At 46.2% G+C, this 21,208-nt stretch overlaps 1 protein-coding gene across 1 annotated transcript in view; it reads right to left on the minus strand.

Moving 5' to 3' along the window:
- The window catches only part of CELF3 (CUGBP Elav-like family member 3), a 33,958-nt gene extending 19,129 nt beyond the window's left edge, over positions 1-14,829 (minus strand). Inside the window, 2 exon segments of the mRNA XM_087705037.1 lie at positions 5,685-5,767; positions 14,417-14,829. Of these exon segments, the coding sequence (XP_087561163.1) occupies positions 5,685-5,767; positions 14,417-14,561 (228 nt within the window). The 5' untranslated portion in view covers positions 14,562-14,829.
- Between the last annotated feature and the right edge of the window lie 6,379 nt (positions 14,830-21,208).

Below are 21,208 nucleotides of genomic sequence, written 5' to 3' on the forward strand. Positions count from 1 at the left end.
CTCTTTCTCTCCCTTCTTCCCTTCCTTCCCATTTCCCCCTCCTCTATCCATCCTATTTTTGTTTTGCAAAGCAAAAACCATCAAGCTCCTAGTCCCTAAGCTTCATCCCATCTCCCCTTGGAGGCTCGCAGGCCTGGCCAGGTGTGTTGGCACCTGTCCGGGGTTTTTTTTCGTGGTGGGGGGGGGAGAGGAGAAAACCACCTTGAAACCGTCTCCAAACCACTATGGAAAATGGAAACTGCAGTTAGAGAGGGATTAGACAAGGATTAGCTATCTCACGAACGTGGTTTAACGTGGCTCTGCATCTGGAGCAGGGGGACTTCGAGTGCTCTCAGAGACGGGGGGGGGGGGGGAAGGCAGGTGTTGGTTCCCCCCCCCCCGGATGCTTTATTAAGGGGGGCGGAAAGAGGGAAAGCCCTGGGGTGTGTGTATTGTACATGTGTGCACGCTAACTCCTGCTTTTAGGTGTGAATGAATCGTGCTGACCAGGATGTTTGGATTTCCTATCTGAAACAGTATATATAGGTTCTCCTGCTTGAAAGCAGGGGGGGTGGACTAGAAGACCTCCAAGGTCCCTTCCAGCTCTATTCCTATTCCTATTCTCCCTTCCCTTCATTCTTTTCTATCCAGAAGTTGTGGCTGCTCCAACACTGGAAGTTTTTAAGAAGATGTTGGATATCCATTTGTCTGAAGAGGTGTAGGGTTTCCTGCCTAGGCAAGGGGTTGGACTAGAAGACCCTCCAAGGTCCCTTCCAGCTCTGTTTAGTCTCTTCTCCTCTAATTCCTTCTCTTCTCTTCTCCTCTAATTCCTTCTCTCTTCTTCTCTTTTTTCTCCTCTAATTCCTTCTATCCTCTTCTTCTCTATTTCCTTCTCTTCTTCTCTAATTCCTTCTCTTTTCTTCTAATTCCTCTCCTCTTCTCTTCTTCTCTAATTCCTTCTCTTTTCTTCTCTTCTTTAATTCCTTCTCTTCTCTTCTCCTCTAATTCCTTCTCTTTTCTTCTCTTCTAATTCCTTCTCTCCTCTTCTCTTCTTCTCTAATTCCTTCTCTTCTCTTCTTTAATTCCTTCTCTTCTCTTTTCCTCTAATTCCTTCTCTCCTCTTCTCTTCTTTAATTCCTTCTCTTCTCGTCTCCTCTAATTCCTTCTCTTTCTTCTCTTTTCCTCTAATTCCTTCTCTCCTCTTCTCTTCTTCTCTACTTCTCCTCTCTTATTCTCTTCTTCTCTAATTCCTTCTCTTCTCATGGCAAAAAGACCCTTTATTTCCACCCCCCTCCTCCCCACATGGAAAGAAATCTGATTTAATTTTATTTCTTTTAAAATCTCAATAAAAAAAAAACCAAAGAGGAAAATGGCTTGGGGGGGCTTATTTATTTGTGATAAACAGCCGGTCCACAGACAACTTGAAAAATGAATCTTTTTCCAACTTTGCCCCCACCCCACACCCCGTCCACACTCTCTGCTTTCACCGCGCCCCCCCCCCCGAGTACCAAGGACAGCTCCTTTGGGGTGGGGGTGTTTCCATCACACAAAAATACCCCCAGCTTCACAACTCACAACCCTGCAGAGCTAAACTGTTCCAATTCTTAGATCTTTCCCCTCCCCTCGGAGACGGAGTGGTAGACTTCTCCTGAATATGGGGGCTCTACTGCAGACATCTCCCACCCACCCACAAAAAAGGAGCAAGAACTAACCCCACATTGGCATCGATTTCTTAGAGAAACCCCCTCCCCAAAATTTGGGCAACACCAAAAATGGCTGGGATTTTTTTCATGCCTCTCCTCCCCTCCTCCTTCTCGTGCCCTGCCTGGAGGTGGGGGAGGAAGAAGGGGGAAGGGGCTGAAGATCAGAAGGTATAGATGCCCCCTAATCCAGCTTTGCCTGCCCCCCCCCTCTCCCATCCAGCCGGGTGGCTCGGCCTGCCCAAGACTAAATCTGGAGATAATCCACCAAATTCCAGATCTCCTGCCCTCCCGGCGTGTCGCGCATATCGAGGGGAGCACCAGTGGGTTCGTGGGGGCATCTGGGATCCAGGAGTGGGGGGCAACCAGCCTTCAGGGTTAGGGCTGCAGCGAGGAGGGGATAACGGAATAACAGAGCTGGAAGGGACCTTGGAGGTCTTCTAGTCCAACCCTCTGCTCAAGCAGGAGAGCCCTATAACCGGTTCAGACAAATGGTTTCTGAAAGCCTCAACTGAGGGAGCACTCACAAGTTATAGTGACAAGCAGTTCCACTGGTTAATTGTTCTAATGGACAGGGATTGGAGGAGGAGGAGCGAGGAAGGAAGGAAGGAGACAGGAGGAGGAGGAGGGAAGAGAAGGAGGAGATGGAGAAGGAGGAGTAGAAAGAAGGAGAAGGAAAGAGGAGAAGGAAAGGAGGAGATGGAGAAGGAGGAGTAGAAAGAAGGAGAAGGGAAGAGGAGAAGGGAAGGAGGAGATGGAGAAGGAGGAGGAGGAGAAAGAAGAGAAGGAGAACGGAAGGAGAAGGAAGAGGAAGAAGGAAGGAAGGAAGGAAGGAAGAAGGAGGAGATGGAGAGGAGGAAGAGACCAAGATATGGCATGGATAAACCAGCATCGCAGAGTTACTCCTCTGCCTCTGCTAAATTTCCAGCTCTCATCCACACGGCCACATCTGGGTTCTTGCTGGAATATTTCCCGATCCTCGAACTCGTCACACAAGTTTTAACCCGCCCTCCTTTTTCCTGCCCAATTAGGGGGGGGCATTGGGGCTCACCGATAAATATAGAAATATTAGGGACTCTTATTATGTCTGCAGTGTGTTTTTGGAATGGAAAGCATATATATATATATTTGTGTTGCATTTGTGCTGATAAATAAATGAAGGACTGGATCTATTTCAAGCTATTTGGCTCTCACCAGCTACCCATACCCTTGCTGGGATTCGAACCTGGGCTGTTTGTACATATCAAGTAAGTAATATTTCTTATTTCTGTAAGCGCCCGGAGTCCACCGGGATTGGGCGGCTACAAAATCCAATAAATGGAAATGGAAAATGGAAATCAGGCAGTTATCTTAACCTCTAAGCCATATATATATATTGTCCCGTGCAATTATTATTATTTTTTTTTAGTAAAGGATACAATCGGGGGGGGTCCATTTTAATGGAGCCCCCCATGGTGGAGCAGTCTACCTCCAGAGGCTGGGGAGGGAGACACGATACTGGACCTGGGCACCCCAATTTTTGAGGAAAGAAATTTGGGAGAACGGCTGTCTGTGGTTTGGTGTCGATGGGCCGGTGTTTTTTCTGATTTCCCCCCCAATTTTCTAGTTTTCCTTTTGCAGCCTCTCCCTCCCCCCTCCCCTGCCCCCTCCCCTCCCCCCTCAGGCAGCCGAAGGTGAATTTAAATCCTGCCCCCCCCCCAGCCCCAGGGTTTTGCCAGGAAGCCAGGTAAACGCTTGCAGCTCTGCGACAGCTGGCGAACACCTGCTCTCTTTCATGGCCCCTCCTTGGGCAAATAGCTGGCAGGGGATCGGAGGGAGCAGAAGGGAGGCTGAGCCCAGGAGGGGCAGGTGGGCCGGAGGGGGTGGGGGAGGAAGGGAGATGCGTCTCCCTGAACACCAGGAGGAAGAAGCAAAGGAAAGAAGGAAAGAAAGGAAGGGAAAGAAAGAAAGAAAGAAAGAAAGAAAGAAAGAAAGAAAGAAAGAAAGAAAAAAAGAAGGAAAGACAGAGAGAGAGAGGGAGAGAGAAAGGGAATGCAAGAAAGGAGGGAGGGGGAAGAAGAAAGAAAGAAAAATGAAGGAAGGAAGGAAGGAAGGAAGGAAGGAAAGAAGGAAGGGAAATTGGAAAGGAAGGAGGGACAATGGAGGAAGGGAGGAGGAACAAATGGTGAGAAAGGAAGGAAGGAAGGAAGGGGGTACAAAAGGAGGAAGGAAGGATGTGGAGGGAGGAAGGGAGGAAGGAAGGAGGGAAAGAAAGAAGGAAGGAAGGAAAGAAGGAAGGAAGGAAAGAGGGAAAGAAAGAAGGAAGGAAGGAAGGAAGGGGGTACAAAAGGAGGAAGAAGGAGGGAAAGAAAGAAGGAACGAAGGAAGGAAGGGAAAGAAGGAAGGAAAGAAGGAAAGAAAGAAAGAAAGAAAGAAGGAAGGGAAGAAGGAGAGAAAGAAGGAAAGAAGAAAGGAAGGAAGGAAAGAAGGAAAGAAAGAAGGAAGGAAAGAAGGAAAGAAGGAAAGAAGGAAAGAAGGAAAGAAGGAAAGAAGGAGAGAAAGAAAGAAGTGGAGAGAGAGAAAGAGGGAAGGAAAGAAGGAAAGAAGGAAGGAAGGAAAGAAAGAAGGAAGGAAGGGGAGAAGGAGAGAAGAGCTGTGTCTTTGGCCAAAGCACTTCTGAGCAACCCCCCCTCCATCCCCAAATAATAAAAAATAACCCCCACTCCTCCATCTGCAGGATCAACCCCCCCCCCCACTCCCTAGGACGATACGGGCCATTTCCCCAGAATCTCCTGCCAGGATTAAACCTGGTTTGGCTCCTTCCTAAACCCAGGTAGATGCCTTCTGGCCTCTTCCTGCTCCCCCAGCCCCCCCCTCCTCTGCCAGGGCAGATGCCGGCCTCCCTCCCTCCCTCCGAGGGTCTCCTGACCTCTCCGGTTTCACTGAGCAGGGCCAAGGCTGATCCGATCCCGTAATCCTATTTGCCACCATCCCTTTCTCCTCAATGGGCAGCAGCCCTGACCGCCTCTCTCCGGCTATTTTATCCCCCCCCCCTCCAGCCGCGGCCGTAGCAAATGAGGTTAAGTCAAGAGTTAATGCCTTGGACAAGCAGCAAATCTGCTTAGGCTGAGAACGTCCCCCTCCCCCTCCTGCCTCTCCCACCCACCCCCCTTCTCCTTGCAGGCTCTGCTCAAAGCGGTGAGGTCTAGAAACTTGGCTACGCCTTTTAAAAACCCTTTCATTTTCTCCCAATCCTGTGCTTGGGGGTGTGTGTGTGTCATATTTGGTGGAGGTAAGCTGCTAATAACGCCAATAATAACCACAGGGCGACGTTCTACTTATTAAAAACTTTAAATAAAAACAACAACTGTTCCCGTTGTGAAAGGAAAAAAAAGGAAACGCATCACCACGATGGGCAGAGTCCTCCTCTCCCTAAAATTAAACATCCCTTTTTTAATTCCCAAGATCTGAACATGGATTCCCGGATTCGGTTTCTCCCTAGGGACTCCGGAAGGCTGATCCCACCACTGACACCAAATGTGGGTGGGGAACCCCTTCCCTAGTTCTGCGGTTGAGAAACACCCCCCCCCCAAAAAAAAATGCTGAGTCGAGAGGCACAAACGGACCCAGGAAGATGGCACCGCAAGGCCACAATCTTTGCGAGAAAGTCATATACCTTTGACTAAATACCCCCCGTCTACTAGTCGAGCCAGAAAACACTCCCAAACGCCGGCGAATTCGAAAGGAACCATCCTTAAGCGTATCCAACCTCCTTTTAACACTGAAATAATAATAATCATCTAGTGGAGATTATTATTTTGGATTTGAAATCATCCAGGGGAGATTCTGGAAACAATGGAATAGAGATCAGCAAACAAGGAGAGCACCGAAGCGGGATGAGAGCTGGTTTGTGCACACTCCCCTACACCGGCGGTGTTAGCCGCCGAGGCCGTCTGCTGCAGGTGGCATCGGGCGACAAGGCCTCCTGGCACAGCAGGCGGGCACTCCCTCCCCCCTTGGACTCACCCCTGGCAGCGTCTTCTGTTCATGCAGCGCGCTTTGGGCCTTGAGGGCGGACTCCCGGGCACAGTACGTCAGGAAGGCACATCCTGCAGGAGGGAAGACACAGGTTCAAAACACGGCCCCGCCATTTTGCGTCCAAACCAGTCCTTGAAACCAGCCTGGAACTGGTTTCCCAGCTCTAAATTCCCGTGGGGCAAAATTGGCAAACAAAACAAGATATTCAAAACTCAAAACCCCAAAGAGCTCGGCGTTGAGGGGCAGTCTACCTTAATGGGTCAGCTCTACGATAGGCATGATGGGCACCGCCTCTCCAGCTGTGCTCCAGGCTAACATCTGGCCAGCTTAGGCAAGATGGCAGCCCCGTGCAGAGAGGAGCTGCTAACTTTCAACGGCGCAAAATTATAGATGTTATTCGCCCGCGTGTCGAAATTTTAAACATGTGCCACGCATGTGGGGGGATGCAAAGATCGCCAATTCGGGGGCGAGGGGGGGTGGGAAGAGATATTTTATGCTGGAAATAACAAGGTTTAGAAAGCCGGCTTGTTAATTTACAGGTCAAACGTTTATACACCAGGCGTTTCTTTGTTTTTCTTTCATTCCAGCTTCGTGGAAGTTGAGCCACCGAGAGTGAAGTGGGCACATCTGTGCCATCCCAGGACTACAAAGCCCATCCGCTTCGGCTCCCTCCCTCCCTCCCTCCCTGGAAGGAGGAAGGAAGAAGACAGGAAGGATGAAGAAAGAAAGGAAGAAAGGAAGAAAGGAAGAAGGAATATGGGAAGAAGAGGGAAGAAGACAGGAAAAAAGGAAGAAGGAAGGAAGAAAGGAAGATGGGAGGAAGAAGAAAGAAAGAAAGAAAGGAAGAAGGAATATGGGAGGAGGAAGGAAGAAGACAGGAAGAAGCAAGATGGAAGGAAAAGAAGTTTTTTTTTCGTCGTGATTCCCGCCCATCCCACCTCCCCTTTCTCTGCCAATCTTTAATTTTTATTTATTTTATTTTTTTTCCCAATTTTTTTTTCATCAGCAAAATATGCTCCATTTCTTCCTCCGCTTCGGCGCAGGGCCTATATTTAGCCTTTGCCTGTCACAACGGGCAGCGAAGTGGAAAAGCTGAGCCATTCACGCTCCGGCAGTTCAGCCTGATGGTGCCACGTCAGTCCAGGCTGCGAGCTGCCAGCGGGAGGTTTCTGGAGGGGGTGGGGGGGTGGGGGGGGCCTGAAAGCAGGAAAAGATGCCACGGGGCAGAAAGAGAGGCCTTCCTCCCTCTGCCCATCCCGCCGAGTTTCTTTCTGCAAACAAATGCAGAAGGAGGAGGAGGAAGGAAGAAGACAGGAAGAAGGAAGAAAGGAAGAAGGAAGATGGGAGGAGGAGGGAAGAAGACAGGAAGAAAGGAAGGAAGATGGAAGGAGGAAGGAAGAAGACAGGAAAAAGGAAGATGGAAGGAGGAAGGAGGAAGACAGGAAGGATGAAGAAAGAAAGGAAAAAGGAAGAAAGGAAGATGGAAGGAGGAAGGAAGAAGACAGGAAGGATGAAGAAAGGAAAAGGAAGAAAGGAAGATGGGAGGAGGAGGGAAGAAGACAGGAAAAAAAGAAGAAGGAAGAAAGGAAGAAGGAAGATGGGAGGAGGAAGGAAGAAGACAGGAAGGATGAAGAAAGAAAGAAAAAGGAAGAAAGGAAGAAGGAAGATGGGAAGAGGAGGGAAGAAGACAGGAAGAAGGAAGGAAGAAGGAAGGAAGAAGGAAGGAAGAAGGAAGAAAGGAAGATGGGAGGAGGAAGGAAGAAGGAAGAAAGAAAGGAAGAAGGAAGATGGAAAGAGGAGGGAAGAAGACAGGAAGAAGGAAGGAAGAAGGAAGATGGGAGGAGGAAGGAAGAAGGAAGAAAGGAAGGAAGAAGGAAGATGGGAGGAGGAAGGAAGAAGACAGGAAGAAGCAAGATGGAAGAAAACAGGAAGTGGGAAGAAGGGAAGATGAAAGGAGGAAGAAAGAAGAAAAGAAGGAGGAGAAGGAAGAAAGAAGGAAAAAGGAAAATAAGGAAAAAAGAAGAAGGAAAAGGAAAAGAAAGCAGGAGATGGAGAAGGAGGATGAGGTGGAGAAGAAGAAAGAGAAACAGAAACAGAAAGAGAGAAAGAAAGACAGAGAGAGAAAGAAAGAATGAATGAATGAATTTGGGGGCTTCTTATGGGCTTCCTCTCCATCCCCAAATTTGGGGTGACTCTCTTTTGGTGCCACTTGGGACCATCTCAGCACCCCAAAGTCAAGATGATCCCCCCATCTCAGTTAGACCCCACACCAAGAACAGGAAAGGACTCCGAAAACGGCCTCTTCAGAATCAGATTTTCGGCCTCTTCCTTCAACCTGTTTTCGGAAAAACCCCAGATTCTCCAAATCCATTTAGGGAGCCGAAAGAAAATCCTGAATCCTCCCGCAAAGCCAAATCCCAAAGTCCCTTTCCGTGGGATGGGGCAGCCCTCTCACATTTATTTTAATACATTGAAAAGACCCCCTGAGCCCTTGGCTGCATCCTCAAGGGGCTGTTCCCCCCCCCCTCCCGATCTTTTGCCTTTTGCCCCGATCCTTCCACATTCCTTGGGAAAAATAAATCCACTTCTTCCTTTTCTTTCATTTATTTAAAATCCCCCGGCTGTTACAGAAGGACAGGGCGAAAACCTTGAAGAATCTGTGTCCTTTATTTATATTTTGAATTCTTTTTCTCTTTGCTTCCTCCTGTTTCTTAAGGAAAAAAAGTTGGTTCTATCTTGGGTTTGAACAAGTCCAAAGAAGGAAATATCTATCTATCTATCTATCTATCTATCTATCTATCTATCTATCTATCTATCTATCTATCTATCTATCTATCTCTTTATCATCTATCTATCTCTTTTCTCTATCATCTATCTATCTATCTATCTATCTATCTCTTTATCATCTATTTCTTTTCTCTATCATCTATCTATCTATCTCTATTTATCTATCTATCTTACTTTCTTTCTCTTTCCTAACTCATCTATCTCTTCTCTATCATCTTTATTTCTTTCTTTCTCTTTTCTCTATCATCTATCAATCTATCTATCTCTTTTCTCTATCATCTTTCTATCTATGATCTATCTATCTATCTATGGTTCTATCTTGGGTTTGAACAAGTCCAAAGAGGGAAATATCTCTATCTATCTATCTATCTATCTATCTATCTATCTATCTATCTATCTATCTATCCATCCATCCATCCATCCATCCATCCATCCATCCATCCATCCATCATCTACTACCTACCTACCTACCTACCTACCTATCCCTTTTCTCTCTATCTATCTATCTCTTTATCATCTATCTATCTCTTTCTCTATCTATCTCTATCTATCTATCTATCTATCTATCTTTCTTTCTTTCTTTCTCTCTCTCTTTTCTCTATCATCTTTCTATCCATCATCTATCTATCATCTATCTATCTATCTATCTATCTTTCTTTCTTTCTTTCTTTCTCTTTTCTCTATCATCTTTCGATGTATCATCTATCTATCTATCTATCTTTCTTTCTTTCTCTCTTTCTCCTCTTTTCTCTATCATCTTTCGATCTATCATCCATCCAACTACCTATCTATCTATCTATCTATCTATCTATCTATCTATCTATCTATCTATCTATCTTCTATCTATCTATCTATCTATCTATCTATCTATCTATCTATCTATCTATCTATCTATCTATCTATCTATCTTGAACGGGCTTGGGGGAAATCATACCGATTTAAGTCCCTTCTAAATTAAAAAGAAGATTTTTTAATCTGCTAACTACACTGTTGCTAAACCTGCAGGTTCCATCTGAAATAAAGACACTCTTTCATTTTAAACCTCTTTTTTTAAAATATCCCAAAGACCTCCGAAATACGTCCCTCATCGTCCTCAACCAGCGACTTTGGAGGGCATCCGCAGAATACAGGGCCTGGCTTAGCATCAGTGAGACCACTGAGTGATTTGAGGGTGGAAAAATAACAGAAAGCATATAAATGTAATAAATAAAATAAAATCAAGCCCACCACCTCTGGGGAGATAAAAACCTGCCACAAAAAAATTAATAATCCCCAACTCTCGCAAGCCAAGGGCTGTTTACAAATCCTTCCAAAATTCCAATTTATTGGTCAGGCAAACCCTTGGCAACTTCAGAATAATTCTCGAAATCTCTGGCACCCCAAAAATCTTCCCCCCATGTCTGACCAAGCCCTAAGGGGCAAAAAGCAAGATATTTTTTTTTCCTGTCTAAATTAAAAATGCCTCCCCCCCTCCCTTTTCCTGGTCTGTATCAACACAGCATGTGATGCGCAAACTGGCTGCGATTTTAACTTTGCTTTTTGCCACTCACAACCTGGCATATTATTATTATTATTATTATTTTTTGCAAAGGTCCCCTCCACTTTTTTCTGCAGATTCTTTAAAGTTGGCATATTTTTTTTTGCCTTTCAGTGGGCGATCTGAACCAAATCAAGTTCGGGTCGAGATGGGTGGATTATTATTTTTTTCCCACCCCGGCGAGACCGCAAATGGGGAAGAGTCAAACCGCATTGGCAGCCCCCGCTCGTGCCATGGCGAAGGACTGGGGACGTGCTCCACATGGGCAGGCAGGGAGGGAGAGGGTGACAAGGCATAAGTCGTTTGAAAGTGGAAGGCCGCGACGCTTCGAACAAACCCTAATTAAATGCTGGTTTGAAAACCCAGTTGCCCCAAAGTGCAGAGAGATTTGAAATATAGTTTTGTGCCACTTTGCATGAAATCTATCTATCCACCTCATTTCATACCATCTATCATCTATCTATCTATCTATCTATCTATCTATCTATCTATCTATCTATCTATCTATCTATCATCTATCTATCTATCTATCTCTATCTATCTATCTATCTATCTATCTCTATCTATCTATCTATCTATCTATCTATCTATCTATCTATCTATCTATCATCTATCTATCTATCTCTATCCCATCTATCTATCCCATCCATCCATCCATCCAATTCCATCCCTATCTATCTATCTATCTATCATCTATCTATCTATCTATCTATCTACCTATCTATCTATCCCATCTATCCATCCATCCAATTCCATATCTATCTATCTATCTATCTATCTATCTATCTATCTATCTATCTATCTATCTATCTATCTATCTATCTATCTATCTCTATCCCATCTATCCATCCATCCATCCATCTATCCCATCTATCCATCCATCCAATTCCATATCTATCTATCTATCTATCTATCTATCTATCTATCTATCTATCTATCTATCTATCTATCTATCTATCTATCTCTATCCCATCTATCCATCCCATCCATCCCTCCAATTCCATATCTATCTATCTATCTATCTATCTATCTATCTATCTATCTATCTATCTATCTATCTATCTATCTATCTTATCTATCTACCTACCTATCTATCTATCTATCTATCTATCTATCTATCTCTATCCCATCTATCCATCCCATCCATCCCTCCAATTCCATATCTATCTATCTATCTATCTATCTATCTATCTATCTATCTATCATCTATCTATCTATCTATCTATCCCTTTATATAAGTTGGTAGCTTAGGAGTAGAGGTGAGGAGTCCATTCCCTTGAGGACTAGTAACCTGCCATGCTGAATTTGCCCGGGAAAATCTGTGCTGCGGGAAAGTAGCTTTTTTCCTATTCTCAGCTCTTAATCCTGAGTCACTGCTGTTTTGCAATGATGTTGTTGTTGTTGTTGTTGTTTTAGATCAAATCACCCTCAGATTTGAAAGTTATCTTCTAAGGCGGGCTGCAAATGTTGATCAGAAATTTATCTGAGGAATACATTACATTAAAGTGGTCTTCTCCCTTCCCCCAATTGCATTTTACACCAGAAGTAACTTAACACCCGCTGGGTGTGAAATTTCAAATCTTTGTTCGCTGATTGCCTCTTGCAAAAAGAAAAAAAGGAAAAAAAAAGCTTGTTTTCCAAGGGTTTTGGGTGTGAATGCAGCCTCCTAAAAAACGGTTCAAGATTTATTTCCATCCAGCCAAGTTTCCACTCGGTTCTCTGCAGTTTGAAAAATAACACTGAAGCGGAGGAAACGGCTCTTCCGAATCAAAACTGAGCAAAAAGGCGTCCAAAAATGAATGAACGATTCTTATTCTTATTCTTATTCTTATTCTTATTATTAAAAAGGAAGGAGGAAAAGGACACCCCAGAATACAGATGCTAAAAACTGCGGAAAGTTTCTTAGAACCCTACCCAGAAGAACCCCCTGACAGAAGAAGATCAGGCTCCCATCATCCCCTCCGGCCCTTCAGAGCAGTCGAAGGGCTAATCGGTTCCCTGCAAAGCCAAACTAAGGTTCTAGTCCTCAGAGCTTCTTGAAAACACAGACACACACACACAGAGAGACATAAACACACAAACAAGTGGGGTTGATTGAAACTTGGAACCTTCATAAAACGCCCATCTGCTCAGATTCTGGTTCTGCAGCTGTTTTTAAGAGAAATATCTTTATTCAATTCAGTTTGGACTCAGGAGAACTTCTGTTTTCCTGGATTTTAAAATGAGGATTGACTCAGCAAAGGCTCCCCTCCTTTCCTTCCTTCCTTCCTTCTCCTTTCCAGTTCCTTTTCAGAGCCAAAAATTGTTCACAACACGACACAATTCACACTGCCAGAGTGTTCTATCCATCACGGTTGGGATCAGGCAAACCTAGATCAAAACAAGCACTCTCCCTCCCCTCCCTCCCTCCCTTTTCCTTGGCTGGATCCCCAAAAGTTAGGGATTGAGTGTGTGTGTGTGTGTGTGTGTGTGTGAGAAGGCAGGTTGTGGATTTAACCCAGATTAAAGGGGACCCAGAATTGGGGATTAAATTTTGATGGTGTTTTTTTTAAAACTCCCTTTCTTTCCGCCTCTTTAACTTTCTTTAGTAGAGTGGGTGTTAATTAGATTTTATTCTTAGCTGATTTGGCTCTGGGAATCGAGTCTCGCTTTGGCTCTTTTGAAATCAGGAGGATGTTTACAAAGCGATGCAGATGGTGGTGAAGGGGAGAAAATCCTTCCTTCCATCCTTCCTTCCTTCTTTCCTCCCTCACTCCTTCCTTCCTCCTCTCTCCCTTTTCTTTCTATTTCTTCCCTCCCTCCCTCCATTTCTTATTTCCCACCCTCCCTATTCTTTCTTTCCCTTCTCCCTTCCTCCTTCTCTATTCTTTCCTTCCTTCCTTCTTCCCTTCCCTCTCTCCCTCCTCTATTTCCTTCCTTCTTTCCTCCCCCATTTCTTATTTTTCTTCCTTCTTTCTTCCTTTCTTCCCTTCCCCCTCCCTCCTTCCTATCTTCTCTATTCTTTCCTTCCTTCCTTCTTCCCTTCCTTCCTCTCCCTCCTCTATTTCCTTCCTTCTTTCCTCCTCATTTCTTATTTTTCTTCCTTCTTTCCGCCTTCCTTCCCTCCTATCCTTCTCTATTCCTTCCTTCTTCCCTTCCTTCCTTTCTCCCTCCTCCATCTATTCCTTCTTTCCTCCTGCTATCCCTCCAATTCTTATTTTCCTTCCTTCCTCCCTCACTCCTGCCTTCCTTTCTCCTCCTCCCTCCTTCCTATCCTTCCCTCTTCCTTCTCCCTTCTTATCCTCCTTCCTTCCTTCCCTTCCCCTCGTCCAAAAATCAAAGTTTGGAGATGCTTTTCAACACCCACCGGGCGCCCACCCACCCCTCCCTCTCCCCAATCCCCCCCCCACTTTCCAGAGAGCCGAGCAAAACTCACGTCCCCTCCTGGAGTGACACCGGGAAGGCCAAGGCGCTCTTGGGCAGCTCCGGGGCAGCATGGGGGCAATGCCAGTCAAAGGCGGGCTGGCGGCAGCTTTTCCTGAGTCAAGCTTGGCGTATTTCGAATTGGAAAAGCGCCTCGCGCGGCAGGTCTCCTCCCCACCCCCCCCCAGCGCCCAGGCCAGGCTGGTCTAAAAATACCTCCGTCTCCCCTTTGTTCCCTCAAGAGCGCCGGCAGCCTTGCCAGCCCCCCCCACCCCAAACGGCCTCCCCCAGACTCCTGGGCGAGACAAGCCCGGTTTAATCCCAGTTTGTTTGGATCTCCGACAAGCCTGGCACACATTAAAAAGAACCCCCCCCTTGCCCGGGCGGGGGTCCCACCAGCCTGCTTCAACTAGGCACCCCCCTCTCCTCCAGACCCCCCTCCCCCAGATTGCATTGCCCCCCCCGGCTTCGTGTTTGCCCCTTCCCAACTTGCAAGCCCCTTCCCCATTTAAAAAAAAAAAGCCAAACGGGGCCCTCTCGGCTTCTGCCCAGGAAGGGGGGCTTCCCCCCACTTTCTAATTCATGCAAATCCCCCAGCTCAGTCTCCTGCCATCTGCTGTGCCCCCCCACCCCTACCCCATCGCCTCAACCCAACACCCACCCTCCCCATCGCTCGATAAGCCGCTTCTACCCCAGCTGAGTCCCCAAGGCCTACTTACCTGGAAAGCGAGCCCCATAGATTGAGGGGGGGAGACCCCCACTTTTAAGGGGTTTTGGAGAAGGTTTATTTTAAGGTGCCTGCCTTCCCCCCAGCCAGCCAGTCTCGACTGTCCCCCCTCTCCACCGATTCTCCCCCCACTCCTCCATATCTGGAAAGGGAGCCTTATGGGGGGGGACCCCCTCTTTGGAGAGGGGGGGGTTAGGTGCCCAACTACCCCCACCCAGCCAACCAGCCTCCTCCACCGACCCCCCACCCTCCTTCCACCGTCTCTACCTTTATGCATGCCGGTGTATTTATCTTTGATGACTGTCAGTTCGTAGATTTTCCCGAATTGCTCGAAAATCGGGCGCAGGTCCTTCTCGTCTAAATTCCGAGGGATTTGTCCGATGAAAAGTTTGATAGCATCCGGTTCCTTCATTTGGTCCGAAAGGCGCAGGACCCCCCCCCCTCCTCCCCGGAGAGAGGGAGAGAGAGAGAGCCTCGAATTTACGGAGGGGGGGGAGGGAGGAACGCGGGCACCCCCTCCCCGCCCCAATAAAACCAACAGCGATTTAAAAATTAAAAATAAAATAAATTCAGAATATTCAAGGAGAATTTTTTAAAAAAGCCACCCAAGGATGCCGAAGAAAGAAATGGAAAAATTTGCCCCGCTTGGGCAGCGAGAGACAAAAGGCGATGGAGTGGGGTGGGGGGGGAGGTTGTGGGGAATTGGGGGGGGCAGGAGGTTGGGGGTCGGGTGGGGGCGGGGGCAAAGAGCCCACCGACCTGGATTTAATTGAGTGGCATGCCCGCTGTTGCCTTGGCCAACGAGCCTTTCTTCTACAGGAAAAAAAATTCAGAAAAAAATTCAAAATAAACGGGATGCAAAATCGTTTTTCCCTTTTCCCGCTGGTTATCCTTTCCCGACGGCCGCTTAAACCCGGAGTTGCGAGAAAAGCCGGCTCCTTTCTTCACGAGTTTTCGCCCCGACCCTTCATCCTGGGGAGGGCTGCGATTGCGAGGAAGAGGAGGAGGAAGAGGAGGGGGGGGATAGTAGCCCCCTTAATGAAGTTTTTAATGGATCAACTTTTGTTGGCTGCTTAATCCTCACCTCCGTCTGTCTCTCTTCTCCTTTCTTCTTTCTTTCTTTCTTCTTTCTTTCTTCTTTACTTCCTTCTTCTAATGGGTTTCTCACCGCCTCCTCGGGCCCCCTTCTCCTCTGGGCGGCTTCCCTCCCGCCCCCCCAGCCCTTCTGAAGCTCAGGTCCGACAGTATGGGGCAGGTTGGAGTCTCCTCCTCCGCTTCCCCAGCCCTTTTCCCCCTTCCTTCCTTCCTTCCACCCAACCAAGCCTTCCAGCTCTCCCCCCTCCCTCCCTCCACTAACAACCGTGTCAGAGTTAGGGACCGGCCGCCAAGTGCCAACTCGGGAGAAAAACGCACCGAGGCGGCAGGATGAGGCTGTTTTCGCCTCTTCCCTGCAAGATACGGGGAAGGGAAAGAGCGGAGTTGGGGGGGGAGAGGATGGCGGCTAAACCTCGACTTGCCACGGTTCGTTGAGTGACGATTCAAAGTTACGACGGCGCTGCGAAAAAAAGGGGCATAGGAGCGATTTGAAACACCCGTGCAATTCCCGGGGGGGGTTGTGGTTGAAATTCAGACGCTCGGCCAGTGATTCCTATTTATGACCAAATGGTCACATAATTGAGATTCGGACGCTCGGGCAGTGGTTCACATTTATGACCAAATGGTCACATAATTGAGATTCAGACGCTCGGGCCAGTGGTTCACATTTATGACCAAATGGTCACGTGATCAAAATTCAGAATAGAATAGAGAATTAGAATTAGAATTAGAATAGAAAGAAAATAGGTTGGAATGGAATAGATGAATAGAAGAAAGAAAAGGAATGGAATGGAATAAATAGAATAGAATAGAATAATATAGAAGAATAGAATAGAAGAACAGAATATAGAATTCAGAATAGGAAATAAGAGAATAGAATTAGAATTAGAATTAGAATAGAATAGAAAAGAAAATAGGTTGGAATAGAATAGATGAATAGAAAAAAGAAAAGGAATGGAATGGAATAAATAGAATAGAAGAATAGAATAGAAGAACAGAATATAGAATTCAGAATAGGAAATAAGAGAATAGAATAGAATTAGAATTAGAATAGAAAAGAAAATAGGTTGGAATAGAATAGATGAATAGAAGAAAGAAAAGGAATGGAATGGAATAGAATAGAATGAGTAGAGTAGAATAAAGTAGAATAGAATAGAATAGAAGAATAGAATAGAAGAACAGAATATAGAATTCAGAATAAGAAATAAGAGAATAGAATAGAATTAGAATTAGAATAGAATAGAAAAGAAAATAGGTTGAATAGAATAGATGAATAGAAAAAAGGAATGGAATGGAATGGAATAGAATAGAATGAGTAGAGTAGAATAAAGTCGAATAGAATAGAAGAATAGAATAGAAGAACAGAATATAGAATTCAGACTAGGAAATAAGAGAATAGAATAGAATTCTTGATTGGCCAAATGGTGATTGGGCACCCAAGGAATTTGTCTTTGGTGCAGATGCTCTCAGCGGACATAAAAAATAAAAATAAAGCACATTCATCCAGAATCAAAAGAATACAACACTTAAGTGATAGTCACAGGTTACTTAATAAGCTATCAAACCGTCCTAGGAAGCGAATAAAAACAGTCGTGGAAACAGCCGTGATTCTCCTTTGCTATTTATCCCAAAGGGTAGACTATCTTTGAACAGAGAAGCTCCATTGCACCATTCTGGGTGGCACAGAGCTTGGTCAACAAACGTCCATAGATATTTCAATGTTTGTTTAATTTTTTTAGGGGGAAAACCCAGCACCACCACAGCGGCACCTCTAAACGAAACAGCCACGTTTTATTCTCCGTTGAGCCCATTGATCGGCTGAGAAATTTCACTATTTCCCCCCAGAATAAATAACCAAAAAGTTTGCTTGTTTTTTGGGGGGTGGGTTTTGATATAAATCCCTAAATTCGAGCAAAATTTCCAAGCTGCTAATGCCCTCCCTTCAATGCTTGGTTCGAAGAGCAGGCAACCCAAAAATAAATATATTTTCTAAACCTTTGTTTTTTAAAATTTTACTATTTAAAAATAATTTAATAAATCGTTAAATGTATTATTTAAAAATAATAAATTTCTTCCTGGCTCTCCAACTACCCAATCTCAGAGGGGAAAATATTGGGGTCCAATTTTGAGGTGAGGGGGAAGGGAGGGATGCCCCCAAATACCCTCCACTTTGAAACCCATCGCTCCCTATTTCTCCATCTCTTCTTCAGCCTTAAGTTGTGTTTCCTTGGGGCCCCTCCGGGATGGTTAAAACCAACAACAACAACAACAACAACAACAACAACAACAACAACAACAACAGACTGCATTGGCACAAAATGCAAGAGAGAAATAAATACCGAATTCCCTCTCCCCGTCCTGTAGCTTCCCTTCTTAAGGCCCGTTCCTTGAGTCAAAAAAATAAACCTGGCTGTGAGCAACGGGGGGGGGGGGGGGGGAAAGGGTCAAAATGTCAATTTTAGCCCGAGATACCCTGACCCAGAATTTATTCTGAGTGGGGGGGAACAACCAGGACAGTGGAGAGAGGTTGGTGATTTCAACTCAAAAGCCTTTCTGGTTGGCCCCCCTCCCCTAAAGGACACGAGGATGGGGAGGGGATGGAGGGGGATGGGACACTGGGGAGATGGAGGGGGGGGAGGCTGGAATGGAGGGGGAGGGAGTTGCCCTGCCCTCGCCCCCTCCTTTCCTCCTCCCCCTCCCTCCCTGCTTTCCTTCCTTCTCCCGGGTTGGGAATTGGCAGAGAGTCCCTTAAGTGCCAGCGCTGGGGCCCCCATTGTTCAGGAGCTGTCCTCGGTGCTGAAACACAGCTGGCCAGATCACAATTAGAGGAAAGGAGGAGGAGGAGGAGGAGGAGGAGGAAGGGGAAGGGCCGACTATGGCCTTAAGGAAGGCCTCAAGAGTGTGTCCACCCATCTCCAGGCCTTTCCTCTTGAACCCCGACAGCGGGGCAAAGATGGGGAGATGCATCTCTGAGCATGCAAAGAGGTCTCACCAGGCCTGCGGGGGAGGGGGGGGAGAAAAAGGAAGGCCAAGGACCCAAACTCTTTCTTCTCTTCCCCCTCCCCTCAAGGCAGGAACCCCCCCCCCCAACTTCGCAAGCGAGGAAATCTCAACCCTGACTATCTACATCTATCCTCCTCCACTCTCTGTCTACCAAGTCTCTTTCTCTATCCATCTCTCTCCTCTATCCATTTTCTATCTCTCTATCCTTTCTCTCTATCCCCATCCATCTCTTCTTTTTTCTATCATCCATCCATCATCTATTTATTTATTTATCTATCCCACCCTCTTTATCTATCCTCTTTCTATTCAATGCCCCCTCATCTCTCTCCCTCTATTCTTTCTCTCTATCCCTATCTCTCTTCTTTTTCTATCATCCATCCATCCATCATCTACTATCTATCTATCTATCTATCTATCTATCTATCTATCTATCTATCTATCCATCCATCCATCCATCCATCCATCCATCCATCCCCTCTCTCCTTTCTATCCATTGCCCCCTCATCTCTCTCCCTCTATTCTTTCTCTCTATCCCTCTCTCTTCTTTTTCTATCATCCATCCATCCATCATCTACTATCTATCTATCTATCCATCCATCATCTATCTATCTATCCATCCATCCCCTCTCTCCTTTCTATCCATTGCCCCCTCATCTCTCTCCCTCTATTCTTTCTCTCTATCCCTCTCTTCTTTTTCTATCATCCATCCATCCATCCATCCATCCTCACTCTCTCTCCTTTCTATCCATTGCCCCTCTCATCTCTCTATTCTTTCTCTCTCTCCCTCTCTCTTTTTTTTCTATTATCTCTCTCTCTCTTTCTCTCCTATCTCATTCAAATGGGCAGCCTTTGGCTGCTGCATTCCATGCAACTCAGGAGTGTAGCTGAGTGGTTAGAGGCCTCTGCTGTTCCCCAGGACGATGCCTCCAATAAACCACAGCTGAGGGGGATTTGCCCTCCTTCCACGCAGGCAGCCCCCAGGCTCATTTTGCCCAGAGATGAGACATTGGGTGGGTGGGGTTCCTTCCAGACTCACTGGACTCCGGTTCCCATGACACCTGGCCAGCAGTGCCAATGGCAAAGGATGCTGGGAGATGTAGTCCTGTCCCTGGCCACTGAGCAGAGCTGAAGCCTCTGGAGGTGACAAGATCCTGCCCTCCGTGGGGAACTGAACTCCAGCGTGTGAAAGTTGGCCTGCCCCAGATGTTGGCTAACCCTCCCGACGTGAAAAGATTCCTGTTCCAAGCATCTGGCGGCCCTCCGTGCCTCTCTCTTCCTCGGAAGGCTGAGATACGTAATATATATTGACATCTGTCGAGAATGGGCTCCCTGTTTCTGGATTATCAGAGATGGCAGGATGATTTAAGGATCTGCTCCGTTTCCACGATGACCTCATCCCTGGAGGAGAGGGAAGGGGGACACCGTCTCCTTCCCGCCTTTGTGCAAATGCACACACAGACACACAGAGGTGGTGAAAATGTGCACACCGAGAGAGCAGAGGCACAACCTGGGCCTGGTTCTATATCCTCTCTTTGTTTCCTGGAGTCAGGGTAATTTTTTAAGGAACAGGCATGCCTGCATATTCGGGAGCTGAGGGATGGTGGGGTATTGTAAAAGAGGAGAAGGAAGGAAGGAAAGAAGGAAGGAAGGAAGGAAGGAAGGAAGACAAGCAGAGGAAAAGGGAAAAAAGGAAAAGAGAAGGAAATTAAAAGAGAAAAGGAAGAAAAACAGGAAGGAAGGGAGGAAGGGAGAAGGAAGGGAGGGAGATAAATAGAGAACAAAAAGATAAAAAAGGAAAAGAGAAGGAAATTAAAAGAAAGAGAATGGAATAAAAAAGGAAGGAAGGAAGACAAGCAGAGAAAAAGATAAAAAAGGAAAAGAGAAGGAAATTAAAATAGAAAAGGAAGAAAAACAGGAAGGAAGGGAGGGAGGAAGAAGGAAGGGAGGGAGATAGAGGAGAGAACGAGAAGAGAAAAAAAGGAAAAGAGAAGGAAATTAAAAGAGAGATAATGGAATAAAAAAGGAAGGAAGGAAGACAAGCAGAGGAAAAGAGAAAAAAGGAAAAGAGAAGGAAATTAAAAGAGAGATAATGGAATAAAAAAGGAAGGAAGGAAGACAAGCAGAGGAAAAGAGAAAAAAGGAAAAGAGAGGGAAATTAAAAGAAAGAGGGAAGAAAAACAGGAAGGAAGGAAGGAAGGGAAGGAGGGAGGGAGATAAGCAGAGGAAGGAAGGAAAAAAGCAAAAGAGAAGGAAATTAAAAGAAAGAGAACGAAGGAAGAAGAACACGGAGGGAGGAAGCGAGGGAGGGAAAGAGGGGGGAAAACAGGAATGAAACAAAAAGGTAAGAAAAGAAGGAAGATGGGAAAGGAAAGACAGTGAGAGAGGAGGGAGGGAGGAGGGAAAGAAGGAGGGAGGGAGGAAAGGAAAGAACAGGAAGAAAAGCAATGAAATAAAAAGGGAAGGAAGGAAGGAAGGAAGGAAGGAAGGAATGAATCTGGGAGCATTCTCGGCATGAGGCCTTTCCTTGTTTATTGACTATCAACCTGGGCACCCCCAACTCCCACCGAAGGCTATTCCTCATGCATTTATTTTTTTGGGGGGGGGGGAGACTGCAGGATTCATACGAAATGCTCTGCCCCTCAAGGAAATAGGAGGCTGTGCTTGCCCCCCCCCCAAATAAAATAAAAGTCAAATCCATTATTGGAAAACCGAGAGGAACCAAGAACAGGGTCTCCTGCTTTGCCCATCCTGGTTTCTCTTAACCCTGGCTTGCGGCAGGAGACCCGGCCGAGTGGGGCTAGCCAAGCCAGGGTCAAGTACGGTGGGCTTCGAACTCTGCCCGCCAAGCATCAAATCGCACCCCCCTCCCCATTTAAGGCCCTTTCTGCAAGTTGCACTCCCAGAATGACGAAAAAGAATTCAACAAGGAGTGGAAGTTTTTTTGGGGGGTGGGTGGGAGAT

The sequence above is a fragment of the Thamnophis sirtalis genome, unplaced genomic scaffold, assembly GCF_051295495.1.
Source record: "Thamnophis sirtalis isolate CommonGarterSnake01/CBP01778 unplaced genomic scaffold, rThaSir2_p1.2 scaffold_2, whole genome shotgun sequence".
In the NCBI taxonomy this organism is placed as follows: domain Eukaryota; kingdom Metazoa; phylum Chordata; class Lepidosauria; order Squamata; family Natricidae; genus Thamnophis; species Thamnophis sirtalis.